The 25,166-nt window shown below is 48.5% G+C and overlaps 1 protein-coding gene across 1 annotated transcript in view; it reads left to right on the top strand.

Annotated features, from left to right (window-relative positions):
• The window catches only part of Tbx5 (T-box transcription factor 5), a 33,661-nt gene extending 10,705 nt beyond the window's left edge, over window positions 1-22,956 (top strand). The window contains exons 5-7 of the mRNA XM_090320153.1: window positions 1,320-1,411; window positions 12,675-12,901; window positions 20,801-22,956. Coding sequence (XP_090176279.1) covers window positions 1,320-1,411; window positions 12,675-12,901; window positions 20,801-21,375 — 894 coding nt within the window. The 3' untranslated portion in view covers window positions 21,376-22,956. The remainder of the gene's footprint in view (window positions 1-1,319; window positions 1,412-12,674; window positions 12,902-20,800) is intronic.
• The last annotated feature ends 2,210 nt before the right edge of the window (window positions 22,957-25,166 follow it).

The raw sequence follows: 25,166 nt of genomic DNA, 5'->3' as shown, positions 1-25,166 counted from the left end.
CTTATAGATAAACGTCTCTCAAGGTTAGTTTTCTATTTGATTTTTGGCTTTGTCCTGGCCCTTGGGCTTGAACTCAAGGGCCCCATGCTCTTTGCTTGACTTCGTTCTCTCCTATCTGGTGCCCTACTACTTGAGCCACAGTTCCACTCCTGGGCTTTTTGCTGATTAATTGGAAATAAGAGTTTCCTGGACTTTCCTACTCAGGTTGGCTTTGAACTGTGAGATCCCCCGATCTCAGCCTCTTGAATAGATTGGATTACAGGTGTGGGCCACAAGCTGGTTTAATCTTTTTTTTTTTTTTCTTTAAACAGTAGTTTCTTCCTTCCTTCCATCCTTTTTTTTTTTTTTTTTTTTTTGCCAGTCCTGAGCTTGAGCTCAGGGCCTGAGCACTGTCCTTGGACTTTCTCAAGGCTAGAGCTCTACCACTTGAGCCTCAGCACCACTTCCGGCTTTTTTTCTATGTATGTGGTACCGAGGAATCGAACCCGGGTCTTCATGCATGCTAGGCAAGCACTTTAACCACTAGGCCAAACTCCCAGTCCCTCTCCCATCCTTTCTTCACCTTTTTTTTTTCTTTAGTCGTGGAGCTTGAACTCAGGGGCTAGGTGCTGTCCCTGAGCTTTTTCACTCAAGGCTAGTGCTCTACCACTTTGAGCCACAGTGCCACTTCTGATGTCCTGGTGGTTCACTGGAGATAAGAGTCTCACAGACTTTCCTGCCTGGCGGAGGCATTGAGCTGTGACCTGAGGATTATAGGCGTGAGCCACCAATGCTGAGCTCTGCCTTCTTTTATGGAAGTCCTAGGATTTGATGCCAGAGCCTCACACTTGACCAGCAGAGTTCCTTGAAGCCCAGAGGGGTTTTCTCAGAGAGAAGGCTGTACGCTCTGTAGTGAGGCTCCCCATCTTCTATCAGAGATCCATCATGGGGTGGAATGAGTTTGCAGTCTTGCATCTCTTCTTGAAACCAGGAGAGGCAGCTTTTGAACTCAGAGCTTTCTTTTAAACTCAAGGCTGGAGCGCTATCATTTGAGCTCCACTTTTTGTTTTTGTTGTTGTTGTTTGTTTGTGCTTCATTGGAGATAAGAGTCTCACGGAGCTTTCTATCCAGCCTGGCTTTGAACCCTGATCCTCAGATCTCAGCCTCCTCAGTAGCATAAGCATAAGCATAGGCATAGGCAGCCCACACTGGACCAGTGGCTTCTTTTGATGGCCCGAGGCCTGGTGTCCATGACATTGGTTATCACCCCCCCACACACACACCAGTCCTCTTGTAGAAAGTGAACGTGAATCACAGCACTCTCCTCTCCCCTCCTACAGATCACACAGTTGAAGATCGAGAACAATCCTTTCGCCAAAGGGTTCCGGGGCAGCGATGACATGGAGCTCCATCGGATGTCCAGAATGCAAAGGTAGGGAGAGGGGTGCCTGGCTTTCTCCACAGACCACCTCCCCACCCTCCATGCAGATGACCCAGGCCACCAGGCCACCCGCAGGGTGACTGTCCCGGAGGCATGAGGTGACCGAGTACATAGAGTACCCAGAAGGCTACTGGATCCTCCCCCCCAACCAGGGACCAAAAAATGAGATGCCTCTCTTTTTCATTTGCACTCTCTCCCTCTCAGGAAGTCCTTTCTCTTTTCCTTCCATAAGTCACAGCTAGCTAATGGTGAATATTTTTTCTTTTTGGCATATGGCAGAGGAGTTAATTGGCTTGATTTCTTGGAGATCTGTGTGAAAATTTTAGGGGGAAAAAAAAGAGATACCATGTGGTATCCAGGGCCTGGGGATGGGGGATTAGAAGCAGGTGGTAAAAGCTGCTCTTTCTTTTTACATGTTCTGTGGTTAGACAAACAGAAGGAGTGTAGATTGTGGGAATTTGGTGTGATTTGATCTATTCTGTTGAGCATTCTTCTCACCTCTCGGTAGGCCTATGGAATAACTTCAGCATATTCAGAGAATTAGATATAGCACCACCATCTCTACCCCACCCCCATGCCCCTACCCTGCTCTTTGCGTGGGAATTATCTCCCTTCCTTATTGGAAGATGGAAAGTCAGGCAGGGGGGCAGAAGGAGAGGGAGGAGGGGATGTGGCCCTGGGTTTCAATGTGAGATTTAGAATTGTGTGCCATGGGCATTATTTTTAGATAGCAGGCTCATCAGATCTAATTTTGCATGCTTAAACATAATAAATAGTAAGCTGGGCACTGGTGGCTCATGCCTTGTACCCTAGATTCTCAGGAGGCTGAGATCTGAGGATCATGGTTTGAAGCCAGCCTGGCAGGAAAGTCTGGGAGACTCTTATCTCCAGTTAGCCACCAGAAAACCAGAAGTGGTGCTGTGGCTCAAAGTGGTAGAGTGTTGGCCTTGAGCATAAAAGCTCAGGCCAGGCCCTGAGTTCAAGCCCCAAGACAGATAAGCAAACTCTTACATGCAGGTATGCCCACATGTAGCTACCCCCCGCCCCCCGGCCCCATCCTGATCGGTAACTCTAGTTTCTACCATTGGTGATTCATAAAGCACTCTTTTGTGTGTGAGTCGAAAATAACCAAGAACTTTTTGTTGTTGCTGTTTTAAGTGTCTACCCTTATTTTATTTTTATTCTCTTTAAGTTGTTATACAAAGGGGCTTCAATTCAACATGCCAGTGTATGAGTATCGTGCATCTTGCTGAAACTGATATTCGAGTTAGTCTTTGCTTCAAAAGATAACGGGCAAAAAAACCCCTAGCTTGAAGGTATGGCTCAAGTGGCAGAGCGCCAGCTGAGCCATCATGAACCTGCCGAGTTCAAATCCCAGTTCTTGCACCAAAACAAAAACAAAACCAGAACAACAAGAACACATATTAGTAGAGAGGGATCCATTCATTTATGAGACCTTTGAGTTTACCCCTTCGGGGTTCAGAATTCCACCCATTCCGAAGGTTACCTGTAAGGCAGGATGGGGTCACGGCACGGGTCCCACCACGCAGAAGACGGGGTGGCAGAACCACCCTGCACACACCTGACACCGAGGGAATGCTTCCTTTCCCATAGATTTCAGGGCCCAGCACCCCTCCTACCCCGACGTGCTTACTCAGCCCCTGTGTCCTAGTGATTCTAGCATGTTCCACACAATGTACTAGCCCCGGGTCCAGGCCACGTCCCCTCCACTCGTCAGGCGGGATGAACGGGTGGGGGGGGGCATTGGCTTAGCTTTGGACCACGCCTGGCCAGCCTGTCCTGACTCAGGCTGACCAGGTCTCCCCTCAGGAGCGTGGCAGGATCTCCATGGTTGACACGCCGGATTCTGTCTTTGTGGCCCTGTGTTGTGCTGGGGACCCCAGGGCTGAACTACTGAAGTACCCACTGACTAGGCTGGACCGGGTGGAGGGATCACCCACTTCCTGGCTCTCTGGAGATGTCTTGGGATGTCGAGTGGTGTCGAGGGCTCTGCATTTGCAGCCAGGTGTCTCTGGGCAAAACGATTTCCCCTTCCTGGGCCACAGTGTCCCCCTCTGTGAAATGGGTGCAGAGGAATCTAGCTTCCACTCTAGGGGAAACATGGGAACGTTCTGTGAGGACGATGCTTGCAGGCTGAATCAGATGCCACCTGACTTGGGAGAAAGCTTCCTGCCCCTCCCAGCTCGGATTTATTTTGGGCTATCGTCCCAACCTCCAGGTAGTGACAAGGGCTGGCTGTGGCTCTCAGAGTCCTGCTTGATAACAGCCAGGCAGGCGCAGGAGCGCAGGCACTCGGTTAATCTTGTAATCCTGTTTCCTGTCCCCCACATGCCGCGCTCACCGCGTGACAGCTGGCTGGAGGGACCCAACTCCCTCTGTTTCCAACAATGAGAAGAGAGGCCAGCGTGGGGCGGGGCACAGAGCCACAGAGCTCACTTTGGGATTCCCTCGGAGGAGTCCTGGCGCTCACCCCACTGCCTCTCCTTGCCTGACCCTGTTGGGGAAAATGCAGATGATGCCTTAGTTATTTTCCACCTTCCATTGATGGTCTCTAGTTACCCAGAGCCATCCATGGCTGCCTGTTATAAAGATGGGAGAGTAATGGAAAAGAGTGAAGAAGAAAGCATTTGAGCTGTCTCCAGCTACGAGATTATTTAGAAAAGCTTGGCTGGGGCTGTCAGATGTCTCCAGGGGGGCCAGCACGGCCCGGTCTGCAGCCTGGAAAGCCAGGAGCTGGTTGGAGATGGAAAGCAGTCTGGTGGTGTGGCTGCAGGGATTACATGGAGGGGGGGGAGGGCAGTGAGATTAAATTGGAAGGAAGTAGAGGGGGAGGGGAAGAGAGAGTGGAAGGAAGAAGAGGGAAAAGAAGGAGGAAGGAAAGAAAAGAGAGAGAAAGGAAGGAAGGAAAGAAGGAAATAGAAAGAGAAGGAAGGAATAAAGGATGGAAAAAAGGAAAGGAAGGAAAGAGGGAAAGAAGGAAGGAAGGAAGGACGGACAGACGGACAGGGGAGAAATGAAGGGCCAGGCTCAGCCAGATGGTTCAGATGCAGGCTGGTGGAGAGGCGTGGCTGGTCCTTGGCAGTGATATGCCAATTCACACAGCAGGAACCCAGCGAACCCTCCTCCATGCCTCCCTTCTCTTGCTCGGAATGGCTACTTATTTTCAGGAGATGGGACCAGACACTTTTCAGATGTTGGACTTGAGAATATTTGTTCATAGCTGGGCGCCGGTAGCTGATGCATGCCATCTTAGCTACTTATTCTAGTTGAGATCTGAGGCTTGTGGTTCAAAGCCAGCCCAGGCCGTGAGACCCTTCTCTCCAATGAACCACCCGAAACCAGAAGTGTCGCTATGGCTCAAGTGACAGAGCATTAGCCTTGAGCAGAAGAGCTTAGGGACAGACCCCAGGCCCAGAACTCAAGCCTCAGGACCAGCAAAAAAGAAAAGAAAAGAAAAGAAAAAAACCCCACAAATATTTGTACACATATAATGAGTTACCATGAAGAGAAGACCCAAGCTTAAACATGAAATTCGTTTTGATTTCCCAACACTTTACAACATCCTGTCCCTGTGGCTTTTTGCTTAGTTCATTTTTCTTCCTGATACTGGGGATAGAACCCAGAAACTCCCCAACCCCGCCAAATGCTTGATCACTGAGCCACACCCCCAAGTCCCACATCTACATCTGGACTAGAACATGTGACAGGTGTGGAACTTTCCAATTTAGGGAACCATGCTTTGGATCTTGGAGCATTTTTTGGATTTGAGGATGGGGTCTTCAGCTGGTGTTTATGGAGCGGTCAGTATTAGGCACTGGTAAATTGTGGTTGGGTGTTGCCCTACCACGTAAGCCATGCTCCCAGCCCTGCTTTTTGCTGGTCATTTTGAGAATAGAGTGTCAGACTCCCCCTCCCACATACCCCTCAGACTTGCCTTTAACCCTCACAGTCCTTTAGATCTCAGCTAAGGGTACATAGGGTAACAGCCATGAGTGACCAGTACTGCTCTCTAGGACTACTAGTAAATGGGAGGAGGGGAGGCAAAGTGGTTCCCCAAAGCTCAGGTTCCTGGATTTTGAGTTATCCAACCAGACACTCCATGCCAGGGTATCTTAGCTAGACTAAAATCCAACCTGCCACTCTGTCCACAGCTGCTGGCCTCAAAGGGACTCTGCCCAGTGACCCTGGACACTGAAGGTTCTCCCCACCTCCCCCAGGGTCCCTGTGTCACCCCCAACCTTCCCCCACACATGGGGCTCCTTACTCTGGACCTAAGAACGTCTTTCTCCATTCAAGCAAAAAGAATCCCACCTATTTCAAGGGGATTTGTGGTGGGGGGGGAGCCCCTCAAAGGTTAGACTGGTTCAGGGGGGGTGTGTGGACTCCTCCCTCTTCTCCCCCACACTTCCCAATTTGAAATTCATGTTCAATTTCTGGCGGCACAAGGCGGTTTTCCACAGAGCAGGCCTGCAAGCTGTGTGGTGGGTGATCTGAACACCCCATTCGTGGAAGTGTTTTCCTATTCCGGGGGGCCTCTACTGATGGTGTTCACCCCTTGAGCCTGCTCCTCCCCCAGGCCTGCCCATTGGCTGCTCAGGGGAGACGCGAGGGGGCCAGTGGGTCCCCTGCCTCCAGCCTGCGTACCTGGAGGTGGAAATTGGCAGCCTCACCTTGGACTCCATTTGTCCACCAGGAGTCTGGCTGCTCTGCACAGCCTCTCCTGCCGTGCTTGACTTGAAGAAGCCCCCACACCCCCATCACGCGTGAGGCATCATTGACCAAAAAGATCCCACCACTCAGCCAGTTCTATCTGCTTCTCTTTCCATGCCCTCTTCTCCCCTCTATTCTGTCTCCTCCCCCCTCTCTCCTCTCTCGTCTCTCCTCCCTCTTTTCTCTCATCCTCCTCTTTCATCTTCCCATCATCTCCCTTCTCCTCTGCCTCCACCCAGGGCCTGGCTATGTTCATATTGACCTCCAACTGGACAAAACAATATTGTAAGCTATCACTGCCTGCCACACAATACACCCTACAATTTCTTCTTCCCCATCAGTGCCCCCGTGCCTTGATCAGGGCAGCCTTCATCCGTTTGTGCTAGAATAGCAGTGGTCTCTAGACCACCCGGATGCAAGCCTCTCCACCTCCCTCCAAAATCATTTAAACAAGAAAAAAGAAACTAGGGCCAGGAGTTTGGCCTAGTGGTTAAAGTGCTTGCCTAGCATGCATGAAGACCCGGGTTCGATTCCTCGGTACCACATACATAGAAAAAAGCTGGAAGTGGTGCTGAGGCTCAAGTGGTAGAGTTCTAGCCTTGAGAAAGTCCAAGGACAGTGCTCAGGCCCTGAGCTCAAGCCCAGGACTGGCAAAAAAAAAAAAAAAAAGAAAAAAGAAACTAGGGCATTTGCCTAGCAGAGTCAAGTCTGTCCTATTGAGCCATTTCATTCAGTGACCAGGGAAGATGGAGTAATTCCCCGGAAGTTTAGCTCCCCAGCCCCCTCCCAGGGTTAGCTTCTTCCTGGGGGTTTTCTCTGGAAGATGCCAAGGATCTCGATCTCCCCATTCTGCAGATGGAAAAACTAAAAGAAAGGGTGGCGGCTGGGCTGGGCATGCAGCTGGTCCAGAAATTCCCCACAATTCCAGAGGGCTCCTCTGCTGTGGGTGCTAAAACCATCTGTGGAGGTCAAGATGCACTTGTTTTCCTTTCTCCTTCCCTTTCCATTCCTCTTTTTTCCTTTTCCTGTTTGAAAGCATTACTGGGGATTGATAAGCCAGGAGTGAATGCTATGGCTTACATGGTAGAACACTAGCTTAGCCAGGCCCCAAGGTCCAGTGCCCTTTTTTGGAGTATTTTATTGGAGGTAAGAATCTCATGGACTTTCCAGCCCTGGCTGGCTTCAAACTGTGCTCTTCACATCTCAGCCTCCTCAGTAGCTAGGATGACAGGTGTGAGCCAGATGCACCTGGCTTGAAGTTTTATAGGGTAAGAATCAGTCAGGCTTTGAAATAGGAAGGGCAATTGGCCAAGCAGTGCATGCCTCACACGTGCTGCCTTTGCAGGATGGAAGGTTCTAGCCAGATAGTGGCAAGTTTGAGGCTAGACTGGCCACATGGCCTGACCTCAGAGTCTGGTCTTGAGTCCACTACCCTGAGGATATTTCTTCTAGCCATGCAGCCACAGGGCCCACAGGAAAGCCGCCTGCAGTGGCGAGAGAGGGGACCTGGGGCTTCTGGGTAAATGTCGTTTCTTTGTACCTCTCTGTTCTTGGTGGGGGAATGGTCTCCGCTCTTCTCCCGCTTGCTGAGTAGATTCAATCACTGTGCCCACGTGAGTGAGATCAGTTCACCCCCTCAGCCCCTCCAAGAGCTAGAAAGCCAGAACCCCAGGGAGTCTCTCCAAGGCTTGCTCTGCCTCCTTCCTTAATTTCAGTCACCAGAGTCATTCAGAGGATGTGATTCACAAGATCACAAGACATATCAGCCTTTAGCTGGTGCCCATGGCTCCTGCCCGCCATCCTAGCTGCACTCAGGAGGCAGAGATCTGAGGATCGAGGTTTGAAGCCAATTCAGGCAGAAAACCCCATGAGACCCTTGTTGCCAATGAACCACCAAAGAAAAAGAGTGATAACTCAAGTGGTAGAGTGCTGGCCTTAAAAAACAAGACAAGGCTGGGAGTGTGGCCTAGTAGTTAAAGTGCTTGCCTAGCATGCACAAAGACCTGGGTTCGATTCCTTGGTACCACATACATAGAAAAAAGCCAGAAGTGGTGCTGAGGCTCAAGTGGTAGAGCTCTAGCCTTGAGAAAGTCCAAGGACAGTGCTCAGGCCCTGAGCTCAAGCCCAGGACTGGCAAAAAAAAAGAAAGAAAGAAAGAAAAACAAACAAAAAATCCCTCAGGGACAGTGCACAGGACCTACATTCAAGGTCCAGAACAGGCACAAACCCGAATCAAAGAAAGAACAAGGATTTTTATAGTCTCTAGCACCGCCCCCCATTCCACCCCAGGGCACTGCTTGGTTTGTTCAACACCCCAGCACCACCTCTACCACCTGCTCCCCTGAAAAGACCAATTGAGCCACACGGATGGAAAAACGTCCTCTCCGGGGCATTTTTGTTCATTTGTCCGTTAGTAGCCACAGCCTGGGCCAAGAGCTTCAATTTTCTCTTGTAATGTTTTTACAGCCCAGACCCAGGCCAATGGCGCCATTCACTGCCCTCCCTGGTGAGGAAGGGACTGGAGGTGGGGAGGATCTCCGTTCCCCGCCTCTCCCCAGCTATGGGCTTCATTCTTAGGGATCCTGGAGGTTCTAGTCAGTCCACAGGAGGCAGGTGTGGCTGCCTGGCGGGTCCCCAGGGCCGTAGTGAGTCATCTGGGCCACTGAGGCTCCCATAGACAGTAGGTTGCAAGTTCTATCTGGACGGGGCCTCCGGCTCTGATGGCGTGCAGGATTCTTAGGATGAAATTCATATGATGGTTGTATAAGAGAGGTGGGAGTGTGAGCAAGCAGGGTGGAGAGCACCGATGCGGGTTCAAGTCTGGATCCCCTGTCAGCTGTGCAGTCTGTGACCAGGTGCTTGCCCTCTCTGCGCTTCTCTCTGTAATTAAGTCTAAGCCCACACACAGGGGATGGAGTCGGGGCTGGGGGGAATGGTGACAACCAACCCACCACCAGCCCTCGGTAGCTGCCTGCATTCTCAGACACACACAGGCTTTTCAACTTCCACAAAATTTATTTATTTTTTTAAAATAATTTCTTTTTTCTGAGCTCGAGCTCAGGGCCTGAGCACTGTCCTTGGACTTTCTCAAGGCTAGAGCTCTATCACTTTAGCTTCAGTACCACTTCCGGCTTTTTGGTGATTCATTGGAGAGAAGTCTCTGGAACTTCCATGCTCAGATCTCAGCCTCCCTTAGTAAGCTGGGATGGCAGGCAGCAGTCACCTCGCTTGGCTCTGCTTTTGCTTTAGTTCCCTTGGGCTCTGGTTTCTTCATCAAAGCTGTGCGGGTGGGCAGGCACTTTCTCTTGGAGGTTCTGACTGCTGGACGTCCTGCAAAGCAAACCCAATGGCCAGTCCTCTGCTTTCCTCTTGGGGTCTCTGAGGCCCCATGGGGACAGAGAAATGCCTTGGCCACCTCTAGACACTGTCACCTGTTACATGGGCTTGGGGCATGGTAGGAAGGCACAAAAAGAAGATGAGTTTCTGGGTGTTTCCGTCTCCAAGGAGGGACGCAGCCTCCAGGGACCAATGGCAGAATGGCGTAGTTCTCTGCTTCAGGGACTGTTTATAATCAAGAGCAGAGTTTGCCCTTTCTCACTGACTAATTCTGAGGTTTTTGGCGCACAGAGGATTTCCCAGAGTCTATTGATACATCTCCTTATAAAAGCCCACAGCCAACATTATTTTAGGGGTTATTTTCTTTAATTAAAAAAAAACCTCTCCCCATTATATATATAAAACCCGAAGAGATTCCTCCCTTCCTCTTGGCACATTGACAGTCCAATAATTGAACTCAGTGGACCCAAATAGACTTACCAGGGAGATTCGACAGCTTTGCTAGTGTTTTCTTATTATTCTAGTTTTTCTTCTTCTTCTTTTATTTTGTTTTTCCATTACGTAGCTGGAACCACAGAGCAGGACTATAAAGCTAATTCCATTCCTTTCAACTGGCTGGCCCACGGGAGGCTCTGACGAGCTTGGCTCAGGGTGGCTGCAGAGGCACATGCGCCCAGAGAAGTAGAGCCAGGAGACCCTGGGGTGTTGTGCGTGTGTCTGGAGTCTCATGGAAACTTGCCCTGCCTGGCTGCTCTGACGCGCTTTACCCATGCCAGACAAAGAAGGGGAGTTGGGTGGGGTAGGGAGGAGCCAGAGGTGAGAGTCTTGAACCCCAGACTCTCATCGTTTTTCCCCAAAGCATATTGTGCTGGGAAAGAATCAGTGGGTGTGGTAGTGCATGCCTGTAATACCAGCTACTTGGGAGACAGAAGCAGGACAGTGATGGTAGGGGGGGTTTGAGACCAACCTTGGGGATGGTGAGCAAGACTCAATAAACGACAGGCCTGGGGTATGTGGGTCAAGTGGTAGAGCACTTTCCTGGCAAGTGCAAAGCCCTTGATTCAACCTCCAGGACTAAAAAATCTGAAAGAATTAAGAGACTGTATGGATAGTAGGTTAAAATTGTGCTTGTGCCATGGGTATGCACACACACACACACACACACACACACACACACACACACACGCCCTCCAGTACCCAAATTTTAAGTCAGACCCTTGCATTCTTGCTTGTTCCTGGTTGGCATTCCACCTTTTAAGCCACATCTCTGTTCCAATGTTTTGCTGGTTCATTGGAGATGGATTCTCTCATATTTCTGGTCAGGCTGGCTTCAAATCTTGAGCCTCCAGACCTCAGCCTCTTGTAGAGTTAGGATCACAGGTGTGAACCATGGAGCCTGGTTTGGCGTGGTGTCTTACATCACCGGAGTCTTAGACACATTGTATCATCTCTCTGGGCCTCCATGTCTCAATCTGTGAAATGGGGGTGCAGCAGCAGGGACTTCCAGGGGTCACAGGGAAGCTGTAAGAGCACCTGGAGTAGCTCTAGACATGTTCCCTGTGCAGCGAGGGGTACAAGTGGTCAGGGCAGGCGATCTCTTGCATTTTAACAGGTAAGCGTTTACTTTGATGCTTATCGTGGGGAGAATGCCTGGCCTGTGGACCACAGAAAGCCTGTGAAATCTGCTACGGGCCACTGGCTTTCGCCTATTATCCTAGCTGCTCAGGAGGCTGAGAGCTAAGGATCGCAGTTCAAAGCCAGCCTGGGCAGGAAAGTCCCTGAGACTCTTACCTCCAATGAGTCACCAGAAAAACCTGAAATGGAACTGTGGCTCAGGTGATAGAGGGCTAGCCTTGAGTGAAAGAGCTCAGGGACAGCACCCAGGCCCTGAGTTCAAGTCCCAGGACCATCACCACCACCAACAACAACACAAAGCCTGTGAAATTCAGGACAGGCACTAATGCCTCTCTTGTAGCTGCCTGCCCGTATTGATAATTTTCCAAGGCCTGTAATGAGGTAATAAATATCCAAAAGGTCCTTGGCAGGAACAAGTCTCCACCCTTACCAGGAAGCAAATTAGCACCAGAAGTCCAGAATTCAGAGGTATTATTGCATTGACGGAGACCAAACTTACTTGGAATTTAAAAAGAAAAGACCTAATTTTAAAAATATAATGCAAGGGCGGGGAGTTTGGCCTAGTGGTAGAGTGTTGCTAGCATGCACGAAGACCTGGGTTCAATTCCTTGGTACCACATACATAGCAAAAAGCCGGAAGTGGTGCTAAGGCTCAAGTGGTAGAGCTCTAGCCTTGAGAAAGTCCAAGGACAGTGCTCAGGCCCTGAGCTCAAGCCCAAGACTGGCAAATATATATATATATATATATATATATATATATATATATATATATACACATATGCAGTGAGGGATTGATTCCCTGGTAGTGTTCCTGCTGGGCTTAAGAGCAGGGATTCCTTACTGGCTCAGTGTGTGGAAGACTGTGGGACTATTGCACCGAATCCTGAGAGTCATTGCACAAAATAAAATACTTGGGTTATGAGGGAACGCGATTATATGTTGAAATAGGATTGTCCAGAAACATTTGGGGGTTTGGGCAGTTTGGGCAGAATGGAGATGTGAGACAAAGTCTCTACCACAGAGCTGCACATCCAGCCCTATCGAGGTATGCTTACATGCACAGGCATGGAGAGCATGCATGTGATCCCCCGCGAGGGAGGTTGAGGAGGAGGATTGTGAGTTTGAGACCAGTCTGTGCGACACTGTGAGAGCCTATCTCAAAAAGAAAAGGGGGTTGGAGGCATGGCTCAGGTGGTAGTGTGCCAGCCCATGAGCCAAAGTGTCAGGTACTGAGTTCAAGTCCCATTCTCACACCTAAGAAAATGGCCAACCCTAAAATGTGTTATAACTGGATGCATCTATCTATCTATCTGTCTGTCTGTCTATCTATCTATCTATCTATCTATCTGTCTCTTCACAGACCTACTTGCCTTATGTACAAGGTGTGAAAACACAGTGTCTCTCTCTCTCTATATATATATATATATATATATATGAGTATAACTAGGTTTCTTGTCAGTGACTTTTTGGGGTTCTTCAGGTGCAGCTCAGCCAGCCAGGGCACCTGCAGCGAGACACAGATAACCAGGCCTTCCTGTCTTCTCTCTTGCAGTAAAGAATACCCTGTGGTTCCCCGGAGTACGGTGAGGCAGAAAGTGGTCTCCAACCACAGCCCTTTCAGCAGTGAGCCCCGAGCTCTCTCCACCCCATCCAACTTAGGGTCCCAGTACCAGTGTGAAAATGGTGTCTCCGGCTCTTCCCAGGACCTTCTGCCCCCACCCAACCCTTACCCGCTAGTGCCAGAACAAGGCCACCTCTACCACTGCACCAAGAGGAAAGGTAGGTTTCCTCCCATCACTTCCTTCGTGTGTGTGTGTGTGTGTGTGTGTGTGTGTCTGTGTGTGTGCGCGCGTGCATGCGTGCACGTGCATGTGCGCGCGTTCTGTGTTTATTTAGATTAGGGAAATGGCACACAACCCCACAGAGAAGATCAGAAATTCAACATCTATAGGCTAAAAGCCAAAGGCTTCTTCTGCAAGGGTCTGAGGGCCAGCCCCTTCCTTGGAGAGAGAGAGAGAGATAAAAAAGTGCAAATATCCAGATCTGTTTTCATAAGACACACATACAACACACGCACAGTGGTTTTCAACCTTCAACGCCAGTGACTCGTGTATCATGCATATTGTGACTTGACTTGAAGTACTTGAAGGGTATGCACATGCCTGTGTCTGCTGGGGATGGAGCCTGGAACATGCATGCTGTGTATTACTGCAGCTTTGTTCTGTGTCCATCTCTCTTTCCGTTCTTCATCACACCTTGTCCTTTGTGCTGTAGAAGAGAGAGCTGCCAGCACAGTGGACTCTGTAGCGGCCCCTGGTGGGAGGGGCTGTTCCTGCCTGGACTCTCTTGGGTACAGGTGTTGTGTTTCTACCAGCTGCATTCTCAGTGTTTTTCCCTTTCCAGATCAAAATCAATTCACACAACATATACCTGCACAAACAACGGCAGTGGTTTTCGCTTTCCCCACCAGCCCTGCTCTGGCCACTGAGCTGGTTTTGTCAAAGGAGAAGCAATCACGTTTCCCTAAGGCATACAAATCCAAAGGGATGTCGCCCGCCCCCCACCCAACACACCCCCAGAAACTTCTAGAAGCGTCTGTGGCTTCTTTTGGAAGCTAGTCTCCCCATGTTAAACACAGCAGCGTGGTCACATTTGGCTCCTCTGAAATCCGACTGTGTAAAACTGAACAGGGGTGGAGGGGGAGGCCCCAGTGCTGAGGCCAGAAACACCCCAGCTTGACTCTCAGTTCTGCTGCTGGCTTCTTGTGTTAATTTTCCACTTTGCCAACCAAGATACACAGCACCCGACTGGTACCTGGCCATGGCTGAGGAGGAGGCAATGGAGCACTCCTGCCCTTGAGTCCAAGAAAACATCTGGGTAGCAGGGCAGCGTCCCTCGAGGAGGGACCCAGTGGACCCAAGGTGACCTTGAGCTTGTAAACTTGTAGGCTTCACAATCAGCAGAGCCTTTAGTATTGGGATATGTTCATGTGGTATGGGCGAGTTACCTAAACTAGGTTTCTGTCCTAAGTTTGGCTTGTGGGCAGTCTTGTCACTTAGGCTTGGTATAAACACGTCAGCACAGTACTGGCTCAGAGCAGACACAGTTGTAGTTGATTGTGCTGTGAGAGCCCCAGATCTTTTTTTTTTTTTTTTTTTGTAATTAGTAAAAGGGTTACATGATATTTGCCAGATAGAAGGTGCATTAATTCACATACATTGATACCCTTTCACATGTCTTGGTACCCGTATCCCTCCCCCCCCACACCCCCCACCCGTCTTGGTTTTCCCCCCTTCCTTATCAAATTTCAAATATCCAAATACAAATAAATTCAATAAATCAGATAACAAGGTGAGATACTATACCAATATGAGATAACCAAGGGACAGCAAAGGAGATGAGAGACAACATAATACATTAAGGACAACAATCATTCATTATATGGCTTTTGTTTCACTATCCTGGAAGTCCTTTCAATTAGCTTCACATTATATGTCCTTATGTATCAAGATTTTGCTCTATTACAAATCTCTGCTAGTAGAGCCCAAGGTTTCTACTGATTATGACGAATGAGGAAAACCATTGAGCCTAAGTTCCTTTGAGTCTGAGAGCCCCAGATCTTATTGTGGCTTGCTACACCGCACAGCCGTAGGGTCTGGCCCAGTACCTGTGGTGTGGCCTGGAGACCAAGCCTGGGCCTCAAGGAGATGCTCTACTCCTGGAAGCCCCAGGAGAGCAGGATGGGCCCTGCTCAGGAGCAGGAGCTGGGGGAGAGCACAGCTTCCCTCCTGGATGTCTGAAGGAAGAGCCAGTGCCGTCCCGGCCTTGCTTCCAGATGGGCCCCAACGCCTTGGATCTCAAAGGCCTGAACAATATCTCCCAGCACTCCTCTCCCCAGCCAGCAGCCAGCACATCCGCCCTGGGCTGTCTGCTGGGGGCCAGATGGCCACAAGCAAGTCTGACTTGCAGCTAGACCAAGAGGAGAACCCTGTCCCAGGAAATCAGGGCCTGTCCACACACTCTGCCTTGGGCCCTCCCTCCTTCAGGCTGCTGTCTGACTGAAGCCTTTAACTCAGTCAGGTAGAAGTGCTGCCATGCTTGGCAGTGGGGAACAGAGGCTGGGAAAGGCTGAGAAGATGTTGACTGTGAATTCAAGCCTAGTTTGTACATTGTAGACTGAGCTTGCCTGTCCCATGTGGTCAGGCTCTCCTGGTTCTGTGAACATTAGCTACTCTCTGGAAATTTCCTCTCGCCCTAAAGATCAGTTTGGGGGGGACCAGGTCAAACATTGAGATCTCACCAGGTTTGAATTAGGGAGTTTGGTCGATTAGATTAATACCAGAACCCTCCCCCCCCCAAAAAAAGAGATGGGGAGGGTGGGAAAGGGAAGACGTTAAAAAGAATCAAAGCACATTTTAGATTCAATATTTACAGCAGTCCCCTTACAGAGACCCTGGGGAAGGAAGGATGTGGGGAAGCTTTGAGCGCGCAGCCAGCCAGTAAAGTGCTTTGATGACTTCCCAGAGCATCGCCCCATCAAGCCAGGGCAGCGTCCAGAGCTGGCGTGTTGCAGAAATAATTGTACTTATGACCTTGTAGCTTGTGTGACGTTGGCATGCTGCTTCCCCCTCTCTTGGTCTATGATGACCTTTTCTTTGTACACGGAAGGATTTGTAGTGCTGCTGGAATGGCACCCAGGGCTGGAGGGGAGGTGGGAGGAGCCTGATCAGGAAACACTTCCGGCCACAATCCAGCCTGTCAGCATGGAGGGAGGGGGTTTTGGTTAGAAGAGGTCACAGAGCCTGCAGAGAAGCAAAAGGACACGGGCAGCTGTGGTGAGGGTGCCTCAGGATATTGGGGTGTCCTGTGGGGGTAAGGATGCCAACTTAAAAGGAATGAAGGCCAAGGCTAGGCTTTTGCAGAAGGGCATGGCGCTGACTGGAAGGCGGGTGCAAGCAAGCTGGGCCGGTTGTCTGCCCTAGTTTGTTTTCGCTTACGCCAGGACTGTCCTTGGTTCGGATTGGTCAGAACTTAGGTTCATACTCTTGTGCAGTTGGCTAGTTTGAAAGGGGTTAAAAACGTATCCCAGCAACCAACCCGAACTAGTACACCTGACCAAAACCTGCCAAGGAAAAAATAGATCTTACTTGTAAAGCTGATGCTTTGCTGCTTGAGCCATGCCAGCTGGCCAAAACCTATCGGGAAAAACAATTCCTACTCAGCTGGTGCTCTACCACTTGAGCCATGCCAGCTGGCCAAAACCTATCGGGAAAAACAATTCTTACTCAGCTGGTGCTCTACCACTTGAGCCATGCCAGCTGGCCAAAACCTATCGGGAAAAACAATTCTTACTCAGCTGGTGCTCTATCACTTGAGCCATGCCAGCTGGCCAAAACTGGTCAGGAAAAACAATTCTTTCTCAGCCCCTAGAAAAACTTTTTTTTTTTTTTTTATGTCAGTCATGGGGCTTGAACTCAGGATCTGGGCACTGTCCCTGAACTTTTTCACTCAAGGTTAGTACTCTGCCACTTTTGAGTCACAGCCTCACTTCCTGTTTCCTGGTGGTTGATCGGTGATAGGAGTCTCACGGACTTTCCTGCCAGGCTTGGCTTTGAACTACAGTCCCTCAGATCTCAGCCTCCTGAGTAGCTAGGATTACAGGCATGAGCCACCAGCGCCAGGCTAAAAAATATTTCTTAGAATGTGGCAAAAGGATGGCAGTTGCTTGTATCAAACAGCCAATCTAACGGAAAAGAGTGCCTCCACTACCTTCTGCAGTGCCTCCTGCAGGACAGACTTTGTTTAACAAGGAAGGAAGTTGTCATTTCCCACAGATCAGATTGGAAATCTGCCTCCCTGTCATCTGGCTAATGAGTGGTCTGGCCGGAGAGGCCCACGGAGGCCCCTGGACTGGGCGGGCAGTGTCGGCGGTGCATTTTGCCTTTGGGAGACCTCTGCCCTTCTCACCGCCTTCCACCCCAGCCACACTCTGTGTGTCCCACCCGTCCTGAGAGACAACAAATAGTCATTCATCTTCAGTGTCCACATACCCCTTGATAAGGACTCAGAGGCTTCCTCGCAGTCCGGGAGAGCTCCATGGGTGGTTTCACTGCCTCCGTGGCTGCCTGCTATCTGGTTTCCCCTCATTGTCTGCCAGCTCGTCCGGGAGCCAGGCCCAATGAAATGTCAAAGGGCCACTGGGCCGAGGCTTTCCCTATGTGTGGGGGTCCGGGCTGTCTCCAGACTATCTCTCCCAATGGATTGAGTCAAAAAAGCTAGGAAGGTCTTTTATCAACGTCACTCAATCAAAGCCAGGACGCGGCCTGGGACAGCACCCTGTCTGTCTTTCTTTCCTTGTCCCACTCCCTCCCGTTAACAGCTGAGATGATAGGAGAGTCTGCAGAATTAGACATTTAGAGGGAAGTCAGCTATTGATTGGAAAGTGGAGGAGGGCATGGGCGGCAGAAAGGTGTGTGGGGGGGTCCCGGACTGCATTTTCTCAGGACTGTGCCCGTAAGGAAAGGAGGGTTGAACAAATCAATGTTCTGTCCCTCTTGTGATCTTTCCTGGCAGACTGGGATGGAGAGGAAATGCCCCACCCCCTCTTCTCTGGGGACAGAGGATGGGGCTGGGTTCCAGGGTTATGTGATTGATTACTGAGTGGCAGATCTGGGGTAGGGGGGTCATTAAATGAACACTTACCACTTCCAGGGATCTGGGTGCTGTAATCCCAGGACAGGGTAGACAGGGCCCTGCTATCAGGAAACACTAGCAGCTAAGCTACACAAGAAATGGGATGTTCCAGACAGTGGAGAGATGAGATTTCAAGTGAGTCTTTTGATTCCTGGTTGAGGGTCTTCCCACAATACCGTTACAGTCTTTCTCACGTTAGTCTAAGTGAAAAGAGCATGGGAAAAATACCATTTACTCATCCATCATCCATCCTTCCACTTATCCATCCGCCCTCACATCCATCACTTATCCACCTATCCATCCATCCTCCCATCCGCACATCCACCCACCCATCCATATACCTACTTATCCATCCCCTGCTATGCCCTCCTACCTATCTACCCATTATCTACTCATCCATCTGTTGACCCATCTGTTGACCTAGCCATCCATCCATCCACCCACCCATCCACACATGCAGCATAGGAGTAAAGGCTCTTATTTTTCCATGTTGGCTGAAGAGGAGGAGTTGCATAGAAACCGAAGCTTGGGGGTCCATTGGACAGGAAAAGCATTGTTCTATGAAGCAGAAGGCCTGAATTACATCCCCCCACTCTACCCCTGTTCACCCCTCCTGTCTCCAGTGTCTCTATCCATGAAGACCTAAGGTCTTTCCTCCGAACAGACTCAGTTGGCAAAGCAAATGACCCCCTTGAGAATGCTGACCATATTTGTTCACTGGAATTAGTGATTTGCAAGTGGATCTGGGAGCTTTCCAACTCTGGAATTCACCCAAATACCTCTTGGGACTGGATGACCTTCAGAGAGAGCCATCTGCCCAGTCTCCCCTGAGAGAAAAGAGGAAAGAGAGTCGACCTAGGTGACATGGACAGATAAGCTTAGAAGGAAATGGTTTCAGAAAGCTGGAAGGCTGACTCACCAGGCAAGGAAGTTAGACAGAAGGCAAACGGCACTTACTATTATCTCAAGGAATCCCAACAAGAAGTTTGGGCATGACCCCCTTTATAGTCCAGGACAGAGACTGAAATGGTCCAAGGTTAATCCAAGGTCACAGAGCCAGTGAACCTTACAGATAGTGCCTTAAAATGGGTTTTGGACTTATCCCTTGAGCCACTTTATCCAGAGGGGGAAAAAAAACCAGAAAAACGCCAGGCCAGAACCAGGAAGAATTTCCCTCTTATCCCAGAGACACAGTTAGGTTCTGTAGAGCTGGACTACAATCGGTCCTACTTGTTATGTGCTTTATTTAGTGTTGGTACTGGGACTTGAAATTGGAGCTTCAGCCACAACCCCACTTCCTACTTTGTGCTGGTTGATTAGAGTTAAGAGTCTCATAGACTTTCTTTCCCCAGACTGGCTTCAAATACATGATCCCCACATCTCAGCTTCTGAGTGGCTGACATGACAGGCATGAATCACCAGCTCTCAGCTCAATAAGCACTGTTTCAATCCAAATCTGTGACTCACCTCCTCAAGAGACTTCACACTTGACCAACTCTTTTTCCCAGCCATGGAAAGTAATCACGACTCGACCAATAAAAAGCAAGAAACAAAATCCTCACCAAAACACACCCAGAGATTACATCCAGAGTACTGATCATGGCTGATTTGACATTTGGATCCTTGCATTGGAAATTCTTTACAATGTGATGAGGGCTGAAAGGCATTTGAGAATGCCCAGGTCTTACTTTCATCAATAAGCCAGCATCGAGTTCTTGTTAGAGCTCTGTCTCAGAGCTTTGGGGTATTCAAGACTGGAATGTATCATTTTACGATTTTTCCAAAATATGTTCTGGTCTTTTTCTTATTATTCCTTTTTTTTAAACTTTTAACAAATCTGGAAAGGGATCAGAAAGTCGAGAATGGTTTGTTTGGCTTTTTTTTTCTTATGCCAATGATACCCTGCAGCTGTACTTTCTATTATTGAAAAAAGGGGAACGCCCTGGTTAAGTAAAAATCCTAAAGGTTATGAGTCCAACAGTGAAACATTCAGATTTATGGATCTGATGGGTAGAAGAAGACTAGAAAGAACCAAGGGAGGAGCTGGCAAGGATAAAAAGAACAAGTAAACTGTGGCAATGTCTTCATGAGTGAAAAAAAAAATGCAACCCCAAAACAAAACCCAACCCCACCCAGTTGCAAGGCAAAAAAAAAAATGTCAACGTGCTTATCTGGTTATCTTCAAATGTCTGTATATAGCGGATGTAGGCAGAACACCTGGAAATGTAGTTTATGACTTTGTTGTGTTGGGGAGGGTCTTTTGTTTGTTTGTTATGCACTGTGGGTTCCAGACATGTTCCAGAAGGGGGTCAAGCTAAAAAGAGGGTACCCCTCACTGGATGGGGAGACTGCTGATCTACCCATGAGTGTGACATAGAGAATGGTAGAATCAATATTCTCCCTCCAGGCTGAGGGGGGGAAAGCCAGGGACTCACTGTTAACATGAGGTTGCAAGGCTGGTGTGTGAGGCCTGTGTTCAAGCCATTGAAGCTGTGTGAGGAGGGCAGCTGTGAAGAGGAATAAAGGGCCTGGGGAGCCATCTATCCATCTACCATCTGACTATCCATTCATCTTTCTATTCATCTATCCGTGCATTCATCTATGTATTCATCCACCCATCCACGCATCCTTCCATCTACCATCTATCCATCTATCATCTGTCCATCCATCTTTCTATTAACCCTTCCATGTACTTATGTTCTCACTCAACCATCTGTCCATCCATCTATCTTTCTAGTCATCCATCCACGCATTTATCTATGTATCTATCACCTATCCAACATCCTTTCTTCCATCTATCTACCATCCACCCATCATCCTTCCATCCACCCACTAATCGTCTGTCCATTCATCCATCTTTCTTTTCATCCACCCATGCATTCACTTACGTACTCATCCACCCATCCACATGTTGTACACATGTTTATTGCATATTTATCAGGTGGCTGGTCTGGCCTCAGGGGTGTCTCTCTCCTGTCTTAACAGATGAAGAATGTTCCAGCACAGACCATCCTTATAAGAAGCCCTACATGGAGACATCACCCAGTGAGGAGGATCCCTTTTTCCGCTCGGGGTACCCCCAGCAGCAAGGCCTGAGTGCCTCCTACAGGACAGAGTCGGCCCAGCGGCAGGCCTGCATGTACGCCAGCTCGGCGCCCCCCAGCGAGCCAGTGCCCAGCCTGGAGGACATAAGCTGCAACACGTGGCCCAGCATGTCATCCTACAGCAGCTGCACAGTCACCACCGTTCAGCCCATGGACCGGCCACTTTATCAACCCTTCTCCGCTCACTTTCCCTCGGGGCCCCTGGTACCCCGGCTGGCAGGCATGGCCAACCACGGCTCCCCACAGTTGGGAGAAGGAATGTTCCAGCACCAGACCTCCATGGCCCACCAGCCTGTGGTCAGGCAGTGTGGACCTCAGACTGGCCTCCAGTCCCCCAGCAGCCTTCAGCCTCCAGAGTTTCTGTACCCACACGGGGGGCCCAGGGCCCTCTCGCCCCACCAGTACCACTCGGCACATGGGGTTGGTATGGTGCCAGAGTGGAATGAAAATAGCTAAGAATCAGCCTGTCTCCCACAAGACACTCTGAGAGAGAAAGAGACAGAGAGAGAAAAGGCAAGAAAACCAGGAAAAAGACTGTCCATCTTGTCTCAGAGCCACGGGGACACCCAAGGCTGTTTCAAACTGATCCAATCAGTCGCTCCTTAGCAGAATTCAAAAACAATTGTGACTGTCACCTCATCTCAGAACTTCAAAACAAACCAAAAGAGATGAGGGCCCATCCCCACACAAGCCCCCACTAGTGTTAGCTGCAAGTCCCGCCTCCCCCATCCGTATCTTCCTCCGTTCTTTGCTTTTATTTTTTACTTTTTGGGTTTCAGAACATCTGGCCTCCTTGAGTGTTTCACTTTTGGTTTGTAGTGGGGACTCTTTCCTTGTCTTGGTGTTAATGTTGAATTTGTTATATAATAAATAATAATAATATATATATTTTTCTTCTAGTTTTTTTTAAGGGACCCAGTCCCTTATCAGGGGGAGAATCCAGGCAAGTATGTTTCAGAATATATACTTGTGGGGTTCTCTTCATGTAAACCATCCCACACCCCAACTTCCATCCACTGTTAGCCTCTGATTAAGAGCAGTACCTACCTCTGCCATGTGATGTTTTGACAAAGGTTTGCTGGGTATTTTTCTCTTTTTTTTTTTCTTCTGATGACCCCAGCATCTGGGTGCTTGGTTTTGCCTTGTACTTAGGGATGGAGGCAGGATACCCTTAGGATAAAGCCAGGCTCTATCTAAAATCCTGTCTTACTCAGCTCCACTGTTCTGTCCAGCCATCTGTCCCTAAATTGTTGGCCTATAGCTTCCTGTCCGGAAATCTTGCTTTGAAAAACTTAAAAAGCCCTGGTTTACATGCAGGCGAGACTGTGGTTAAGCAGCATGCCAGCTCCATGCTGATAAATGGTTTTTCAAAAAAGCCAAAATAAATATTCCTTGAGATAAAAGAAAAGAAAAGAAAAAAGCAGCCCTGAGCTTCTCAACGTCATCACCAATGACCCCAAAATGGGATGCCAAGGAAAACCAACCATTTCAGAAGAAGAGGCAGCATGCTTTGCTCAGTCATATTTCTGCCAAGATGGCACCAGCTCCAGATCCCCACATGAACTTGCATGGACGGAGAGCAGAAAGTAAAACAACAAAAAAAAATTTCGTTCTTTTTGGTGTCGTTGTTTTGTTTTTCTAAATGTGTACCTAAATTGTAGGGTTCCTCAGATGTAATATTTTCCTGGTACTATTTATTTATAAATAGGAATTCTAATTAATAAACAGGAACACTCAGCGTGGGAGCTGACCAAGAGCTTTTAATTTTATTGATACTCAAAATCAACTTCGTGTTGTTTCCCCCCCCCTCTTTTCTTTTGAATGTGCCTTGCTTTCTTGATTTAAGAAGTTGTTATTGTTATTGTTGTTTGTTTTCTTTCTTTCTTTTTTTTTTAATCTGACCCTAATAAAGAGAACAGGGTAATTTGTGAGATGGAGTGTGTTCAAGTACATGAGCATGTATGTGGAACATGTGTCTTCATTCGATTTTGTCTTTTTATGTTGCTAAGGGGTGGGGGGAGGAGGGTGAGAATTAAGTACCGGTTCCTTATATTTGTGTGCCAATTAATGCCTAATAAATACCATGTGCTTAAAAAAGTACAGTGGACTTTAACATCCTTTTTTTCCCCTTGTACTTTGTATGAAGGAAGTAGAGGAGATGTTAGGTGAGGAAACTTGCTCTGTGATTCTCCCTCTTATGTAGTCACTTTCTCTTGCCTGTTCCAGGTTACTTCAGATCTGTTGCAGTTGAGCAAGAAGGGGGGAATAAAGTTACACCCCGGCTTCTTTAAAACTTTTAAAAACTGGGGTCTGTATTGGCATTAGAAAACAAGCAACTTCTTGCATTTCGGCTGATCTCAAAGTGGTGTTGGCTATATGTGGGTAACAACTGATGCTTGGTTTTCTGTTTCATTGGGGAGCACTGGGGAATTTCAGTGCAAGCAACCATTTTGAATTACCAGTGGATCAATATGGTATGGTTTTTGTGCCAGTACTGGGACTCGGGCTTGGACTCGGGGCCCGAGCACGTTTCCTGAGCTTTTTCACTCAAGGTTGCTGCTCAACCACCCGAGTCACAGTTCCACTTCTGTCTTTTTGGTGTTTAATTGGAGATAAGAGTCTTATGGACTTTTCTGCCCAGGCTGGCTTTGAACAAGAATCCTCAGCTCTCATCCTCTTGAATAGCTGGATGATAGGTATGAGCCACTGGCTCCTGACAAATGTGTTTTTTAAACCCCAAGAATTTCAGATTTGTGTGTTTATTCTAAGTTATGTAAGAAGCCAGATCAGCCGTATTAATGCCCTGAATTCTTTTTTTTAAATTTTTTATTTGTGTAAGACTCAAATATATATATGTATATATATGTATGTATATATATGTATGTATGTATGTATGTATGTATGTATGTATGTATGTATATATATATATATATATTGCCCTGAATACTTTGTTGTTTTCCTACTCAGGAGGCTGAGAGCTGAGGATTAGCAGTTCAAAGTTAGCCATATCTCATTTCCAATGAACCACTGCAAACTGGAAGTAGGGCTGTGACTCAAGTGGTAGAATACAAGAATACAAGCCCTGAGCAAAAGGACGCTCAGGGACAGAGCGCAGTCCCTGAGTTCAAGCCCTCCGTATTTTGGCACGGGAAGTATTAAGTTTGAGATAAGTATAGACTCACATGCAGTTGTGAAGAACCAATACGGAGATCTCGGAAGGCCTTCTTCACCCCAGACTGAAGCATTGTGCGACATCTTGGTACCAACGCCCCAGCCAGGTATGCATGCTGGCCTCATCTCTGTGGTCCATTAAGTCATATTAAGGATTCCGTCCTCAGCCTCTGGATTCTGACATGGCAGGTGCCATTCTGTCCCTAACTGTCAGGCTAATGCCCCCAGAGAATGGCCAAAGACCCTTCTCCCTGGCAGAATGTCCTCTCTTTGAGGAAAACCCCAGCTCTGCTTTTGAGGCCTTTAATGGCTTGACTTAGGTTCACCAAGTTCTCTAGAATCTCCTCCCTTGAAGAGACTGGCAGCTAAGTGATTAAGGCTTTGAATGACATCTAGAAAAGAGGCAGAGTAAGGGGGGGAAAGGAGAGGAGGGGAGGGGGAAAGGAGACATGTAAATAGTGGAAAGAAAGCCTTATATTATTTTAATTTCTGAGACACCAGGGCTATTCTTCACATGTGAATCCATGTCCTTCTTATCACCCTCCCCCCCCAGGAAAATAATTGTCAATCCCAATCGATCAAAGATACATATGAACAGCAACACCTCTCCTCCCCACCCCCACCCCATCTTTGTAAATCTCAAGGAGAAATCCAACCCTTGGCTAAGCTCTCAGTGACCTGGTCATTCATTTGCTGGTCAGCCATCACATGAAAAAGTCCAATCACTAGGGCATATCTTTAGCCGGGATGGACCAGAAGGAAGCAATTCGGTGCCCACCAAGTATCCAAGCTGGGGGTATGTTAATGATTAGATCCTGGCTTGGGGAGGCAGTGAGAGAGAGGGAGAGGGAGGGAGAAAGAGAGGGGGGGTATGACTCAGATTCACAAGTGTCCCATAAATCTCCCCTCTTTTATTCAAAATGTGTGTTTTCCTGGCCAATTGCTGCCTTGAATAAATATATAACATATCTGGATTTCGCTTCTGAGGCCTAGAGCTGGAGGTTTGAGTTGAGAGCCAAATATTCAGGATATTTCCAAGAGCAAATAATAAGTCTTTCTTTTCTTCCTGACTCATG

This window comes from Megascapheus bottae, chromosome 28, assembly GCF_031878675.1.
Source record: "Megascapheus bottae isolate mThoBot1 chromosome 28, mThoBot2.hap1, whole genome shotgun sequence".
Lineage (NCBI taxonomy): Eukaryota > Metazoa > Chordata > Mammalia > Rodentia > Geomyidae > Megascapheus > Megascapheus bottae.
This window is presented reverse-complemented; position numbering and strand designations above follow the sequence as displayed.